Raw genomic sequence first — 7,109 nt, forward strand, 5'->3', positions numbered from 1 at the left:
CATTCATAACCTCCCATTACATAACTGCAAACAGCAATAAGTTCTCCCCTTCACCTCCCCTTCTCTAGGCTGAACAGATCCAGCTTTCTCAGCCTCTCCTCACATGCCAGGTGCTCCAGCCCCAGGCAGATTGATGGCTCTCTGCTGGGCTCACTCCAAGATGCCAGGATCTTTCTTCTACTGGAGAGCCCAGCAGTGGACAGGAAATGGTAGATGTGGTCACATACATGCTGAATTGTGACGAGTGATCATCAGCTGTCAGTAGTAGAGATGAGTAATGCCAACTCTGAATGGTTAGACATGCATTTTATGAACTCTCAAGTGTCCCTTATTTCCTTCTCAATGGTACAATGGGACTTGCAGAGTTTTAGAAACAGAAGCAACAGAATTTCTTTCATTTCTAGATACTAACTAGGTTTTCTTGGTAACTAGTACTTCAAAAACAAAAAGTAGTATCGTATCAAGAGCGGACGTACAAGGATTAACTTAGATATAACAGCAAGGATGACTTTACACCCTCATAGTCATACAGTAAAATATAGACTTTTCCATACAAGCAAGTTTATATGTACAAGAATGAGGTGCTAGGAATGCCAAAACTGGTAAAGTCTCATCTGATGAATTTGTAAGTTTTCTGAACATAAAGAGTCTCCTCCAAACCTTGACTCCATAACTAAATGGTTGAGAAGTACATGTTGTCTCTCTAACTTAGCTGGTGACAAAACTGCAAGGTTAGAGTAATTTGGGGAAAAAAAAAAACAAACCATCAGGCATGGTGACCAAGTCATAGTGAAAAACATAGGAATTTTATTGTTACATGTTTGGATCTGCAATGATAAAAGAAATTAGAAACAAGACGTTAAAAATTATCTGTATTCACATCAAACACCCTCCCTCAAGTGCAACAGAAGAGTGGACACCAAGAAGACTTTTCCAACGACAACACACTCATACACAACTGACCTTAAAAACATCTCAACAAAAAGGTTGCTGTGATCAAAATGAACCTCTAAAGGTGTGAGTATCATACATATACAAAACAGTGGCAGGATCTCTCAGAAAGAAAAACTACACTTAACAGAAACAGGACCTGATCACAGTTAAGCATATGTTCTGAGTAACTGTAAAACATTAGAGCCAAAGCTTTTAAAAACAAATACTCAATGTGGGCCCACACAACCATTCTCTGAACAAATTTAGAAGCCATTTTGCTAAACCTGTTGCAATATGAAAATTGAACTAACAGTTGCAATGTATCTCCTTTGCTGAGGATTAATTTACATCAAAGCACTTAACACATTTTACAGATATTTATACCAGAGGGAAGGGTAGAGAGACATTTTTCTCCTTAAAACACAGCTTGATACAAATACCTCAACTTCTTTTTTCTTCCTCCAATTAAGTTTCAGCCTTTCTTGATCTGCTTTTTCCTCCCAATGAAGTTTTTCTAGCTGCTGGGTTAGCGTAGCAACTTTCTTTCTTGCTATATCCTTTAGCTCTTTATAGCGCTCCAACTGAACAAATAATATAAAAAAAAAAATCAACACTCCATTGAAAGTGGGATGACTCATGTTAGTAATTGCCTACTTTATAGTAATTAAGGTTATGAAAACCACCCAATTCTCCAGAAGACCTTTCTAGCTATTAATTGCATTATCAGAAGTTGCATTTTATTAGAGAAAGATTCAACCCAAAGCTTATACTTAGTAGTTCTTGCCTATGGTGTTGTTTTAGACTTCTAACGACTATTTTTCATGAAAGTTTATAAAGTTTACAGTACTTCACAGTCAACCTTAATGTTAACACTAATTTTCTTGCACAGCTCAAAATTGGCGCAAGTTTCTGTATTTATAATTACAGCATTGTCATGTTATCAAGTTTTTTGGTTTTCTGTTGTTCAGGTTTGTGTGGGGGTTTGTGTGTGGTTTTTTTGGTTTTTTTTTTTTTTTTTTTTTTAAGGTGAACATATAAAACAACATTTTAAACAATCCTGCAAAGTTATGACTAACTGACTAAATGCCTCTAAAGTGCAGAGTAGGAAGATTCACAAGCTAAAACAACCCTGCAGGTTCTCCATTAATTGATGAAAAACTATTTTAAGGAAGAGACAATGGAGAAAAGAAGCTGGCATTTAGTTTTAGAAGTGTTTCTGGCCACATGGTTGCAAAGATAGATTCTTCAAATGTGAATTTACTGTGAAGTGATGCAGCCTTTTCCTTCTACAACAACTTGAAAGCGCTCACAAGTGAACTATCTCAGTTTTACATTCTGACCCACAGTATGTATACTACCAAGTCTTGTTTTCAATTTTGCTGTCTTCTTGTTTTTTTCCAAATTGAAGACATATTTCTGTACCTCAGCTGACAAGTGATTTCTCAAAAATTACCCTCTCAGCCCTGAGACCCTACGGGATGTTTTCTATCCTACCCTCCCACAATGTACCATGTAGACTTCAATGAAAAAGGGAAAAAACCCAAATAAACCAGAGAGAACAACCTAACCATGGCTGATTACATTAATCCACAGATGACAGCCCCTGTGTACAACCCTTCTGATGTTTCCATCAAACTCTTCTCAACTCCTTGTTCACTGAAAATTCACTGCTTCCTCTCATGAGGTATCTTCGCACATTGCTTAGAAGACACACTTCTCACCCTAGGAGAGATGCTTACCATTTCCACTCTCACAATGGCAAATTTCTAAATCGCTATGCCATTTAAGATTTACTTCCTAGAAGTGTTCCACATTTGGAACTTGTGTGAGATCTGACTTCCCCCCCCCCTGCTCCCCCAAGAGGCTGCATCATCACTTCTCTTCATCTGATGAAAGAGTCTCCAAATAAAAGTTACAATTTTGTTTGTTTAAGCTCAACAACAAAAAGACCATTAGAAATTACAGGGTATTGGTAAAACAATAGTTTCTCTGTCATCACTGGGGATTTTTGGACTTCACTAGTAAACAGTACTTTTTGACCTCCCAATTCACCTGACTTTCTTGCAGCTCAATATCTGCTGCCCTCTGCAGTATCTCTTCAGTTTTCTTCTCAAATGCTCTCCATGCCTTCTCAAGATCATTCAGTTCTATCTCTAGTTCTTTTATGTTCTGCTTTTCCTTATCACAGGATTTCTCCTTGTCCCTTAGAGATTTTTTAGACATTTCTACTTTCTTGATTTGGTAGGAAGTGTTTTCTTTTGCTTTTATATAGAGGGGTTTCTGCTGAATCAGTGATGCTTCCAGATTCCTTAAAAAAAAAAAAAAAAAAGAAACCAAACTACAAAACCAAACAAAAAACCCAACCAACCAACAACCACAAAACACATCCAAAACAACTAAACCACAGATAAAAAGAAAAAAAAAACCCACAAAAAAGAAGAACAACACCCTCCCAGCTACACATGCAAGCAAATAATCAGTTCTCAACTGTAAAGTTACATACCCACAATTGATTTTTTTTAATATCCACTGAAAATACAAATTTAAGAAAGCGAAGCATAACCTTTAAGAAATGTTTAACAGCAAACAAGTATTTATATAATGAAACTAGTGACAAGCTGTGCATGGTGGTGGAGGTGAAATCAATGTCTAGATACTACTTTAGTAAACTGCTACAAACTGACTTCCATAGTGTTGGGCTATCACCAAACTTTTTAACAGGAAATGCAGGCCTGCCAAGCAATTCCCAATGCAGACTATGCTATCAGAGAATCTGATTGGAAAACCTACTTCATTTCTCTTTCCATTTGCTGTTGGTCTCTGTTTAGTATACCAAGCACTTTTTTCTTGTCTCTAAATGCATCTTCTGCTGTAGAAAGAGAGTCTTTCTTGATACTAGTCTCCATATTCTTTTCATTCAAACTTTTTTTCAGAAAGTCAATGTTTTTTTCATTGTGATAAAGCCGGAAAAGCTTCAGCTGTATCCTTTCTTCATCCAGTTCCTTGAGAAGCATCTGGTAATGCTCTGCCTACAAACATTAAAATTTTATTTATGGTTCATAACAAAGGTTTTTTAATGACTAGCAGTCTAATTTCAAGTTCAAAGTGCTGTAAGATGATGTACCAGTAACTATAATTACAGTAACATGCACTAATTGTAAAACTCAAACATTTTAGTCAACACTTAAATCAATTATACTGACAAATCTACACTTTTGTTTATTTAGACTTTATTACAAATATTGCTCTATCCTTTTAAATTATACTAAATTATTACATATTATACTATACTGAAAAAATAATAATGAAAAACACCACAGGTTTCAGGGTTTTTTTAGAAAATCTGTATTTAAATTCATAAAATATGCAAAATATGAGATCTTAACACTTAAAAAAGGAATAACTGAGTTACCTCCTCTTTCTCTATCTTTGCTTGTTTGCGTTCTGCTGCAACACTTTTTTTCTTGTTATAATTAAACTGCGCATCCTCTTCTGCTTCCTGCATTTTTTTCTTTTTTCGTTCATAGTCTTCAGCATATTCCCATGAATTACTGATTTGTTCAAGAAGTTGAGTTCTCTCCTTTGGTTTCTTCATTGCAATTGATTCTACTGTTCCCTAAAACAAAATTGAAAAAAAAAATGCAGCACTGTAGATCATTAAGTTGTCTAAAGATTAATTCCTTCTGTAGGAGCATATAGTACAGATTTATTTCCTGCTGTATCTATGGTTAACAGAATTGGATGGAAATACTTTTAGACTCAAACCCAAGGAAAAGTTTGGTAATGAAAGGAATGCCACCTAGTCACCTCATCCAACTAAATGACATAACTGAAGATTTTAGAATGTCAGATACAGTCCATGAAAAACACCTTCAAACTAAATCAACCTGCACAAATCAGAGAACAGCATCAGACTGACAAAATTAAATCCTGTTAGCCTCTTTAAAGGAAATTAAACTCACTTTCAATTAAAAATAAACCACCAATACCCCCATCCAGTATTTCAAATGCAAAACAGCTGAAATCAATGCACCAGAAGATTATATAACTCCCAGTGTTAATGGGTGCACAGTTTTTGTCCAGCTGCTCAACTCTTCACTGATCTGAAGGAATTGCCATTTTCAGTAAAGTGTAAGAAATAAGTTTTGTGATTTTATTCTACTTGTATAGTGGGTAAATGCCCTCATCTTAGAAACATTTATCACAAAAAGAATCCATATATAGGGTTTCTATAAAAGAGAAAAATCAGTTCTTCCTTAGGAATTTTTCCTTAGCAACTGTAAGGAAGACAACCCTGTGAAATATATTCATCAGAAGTATAATGGCATTTCTGACCTATGTCATTAAAAACTTGTGAACTAATAAGACTGAGGGATTGAAAATCCTAACAAAAAAAAATCTGATAAACTTTCATGCATCTTGACTAATAGGTGTGTTTTAAGATTAAATTATCTTTTCCCATTTATAACACTCCTAGAATTTAATGCACTAAACATTTTTAAATAGAGACCCACATTTTCTTATATACTCTGAGTAACTCAGTGTCTTCCAGATTAGCTTCTTTCTTACCAGTGCACTCACGTACACACAAAACCCATTATTTCCATTCTGTAGTCTTGCAATTCTTGGCCGAGGTCAGGAAAAAAATGTATTGGCTTGAAATTAGCTAAAGGTGCCCTCTTTTCTGTCAAATAAGGTAACTGTACTCCTATGAAATAACCTCAGAGGGTTTTATTTTCTTTAAGAAGTACCTTAAATGCTCACCTGAAAAATAAGAAAATTCCTAGCTTTGACAAGTACGCCTATTTTTTCAAGCTCAGATATGTAAGTAGATCGGCTCACAGTTTTATCATTGAAAAGATATTCAGAACAACTATCTGAAGGAGGAAAGAAAAAAATAACAATTACTATAAAATAGCTACAACACAAAATCCACAGGAAAAGAACTAGTGGAACAATTTCACTGAGCAGCTTCCTCAAAGAAGAAAACAGATTTTAATTATTCCCTTAGTCATTTCAATTATTTAACTTTTCTGTATGAAACTTCTATCTACATACTTCCAAAAGGTACTGACAGATGCCTAAGTGCCTGTGCCTGCAGCAAGGTGTCAGATCCCATTTTCTAGAGCCTACATCACCTACATATTCCAAGTGAGAATCTACAGATAAAAGTACAGAGCAAAGAACATATATTAATCCCTTGTTTTATTTTTTAACTTAGCACTAGTATGTTTTTTCAATTGCAGCACTTGGCTATCAAAATGCTACTGCAGGACTATAAAAAAAAATATTGCAATACTCATGGGCTTAATCCGCCCAAACATGAAAGAATATTAGGCATCTGAAATTCAAAGTTGAATATTCTTGGTCTCCATTTTTTTATACATCAGACAACTAAATGTGTACATACAACAGAATCTACTACCTACCACGAATAACTCTTGAAAATGTTTTTTCTTCTCCATCTTCTTCACAATATACTATCTTCACACTAGCTGTAGAAGAAACCGGTCTTCCAACATGCGCTCCATGAATAAGTTCTCGAACACTTTTAACTCGCAAATTAGATATCTTCTCACACATCACAAAACTAACAGCATCCATTATGTTAGATTTTCCTTTAAAAAAAAATAAATTGCTTTGACATGGCAGAAATGAAAGGAGGCATTTGATTAACAATTAACTAAAAAACATATACATAAATGCAAAAGTCTTTATTAATTATATTTCTAATTCTATATTTCATGGAGGAAAAAAGATTGCACATAATAAAAAAATACATTTCTAAGATGGAACACATTGGCCACAGATAATAAGCCCATCTGTAATAAAAATAATCACAAAACAGATTTTTTATTTGTTTGGTCTTGTTGAAAAAAAAAACCACATTTTTTTTTTCCCCACAGGCACATCTACAGGTCATTACTTAAACTGAGCAAGCAACATCATTATCCGTACTTGGTAGTTTCACTTATGTAATAGACTCAGTGAAGTTTGCAGGACAAGCACTGTATTGAATAACTAGAACTTTTATACAGTTTCTATAGAACACAAGTACTTTCCCAGATCTATTTACCAGAGCAATAAAGTTCTCTGATCATAGTCCTCAGGCAAAAGTTATCTTCATTGAATCCTCTCTTTTTTTTTTTTTTCCTTTAGTGCTGATCATTTGTATT

The 7,109-nt window shown here is 34.7% G+C and overlaps 1 protein-coding gene across 1 annotated transcript in view; it reads right to left on the minus strand.

Moving 5' to 3' along the window:
- SMC1B (structural maintenance of chromosomes 1B) overlaps positions 1 to 6,551 on the minus strand; it is a gene marked incomplete at its 5' end in the record, with an annotated part of 33,207 nt that extends 26,656 nt beyond the window's left edge. The window contains 6 exons of the mRNA XM_010081196.1: positions 1,374 to 1,514; positions 2,986 to 3,241; positions 3,724 to 3,962; positions 4,346 to 4,549; positions 5,698 to 5,806; positions 6,359 to 6,551. Of these exons, the coding sequence (XP_010079498.1) occupies positions 1,374 to 1,514; positions 2,986 to 3,241; positions 3,724 to 3,962; positions 4,346 to 4,549; positions 5,698 to 5,806; positions 6,359 to 6,551 (1,142 nt within the window). The remainder of the gene's footprint in view (positions 1 to 1,373; positions 1,515 to 2,985; positions 3,242 to 3,723; positions 3,963 to 4,345; positions 4,550 to 5,697; positions 5,807 to 6,358) is intronic.
- Positions 6,552 to 7,109: the final 558 nt, after the last annotated feature.

The sequence above is a fragment of the Pterocles gutturalis genome, unplaced genomic scaffold, assembly GCF_000699245.1.
Source record: "Pterocles gutturalis isolate BGI_N339 unplaced genomic scaffold, ASM69924v1 scaffold18361, whole genome shotgun sequence".
In the NCBI taxonomy this organism is placed as follows: domain Eukaryota; kingdom Metazoa; phylum Chordata; class Aves; order Pterocliformes; family Pteroclidae; genus Pterocles; species Pterocles gutturalis.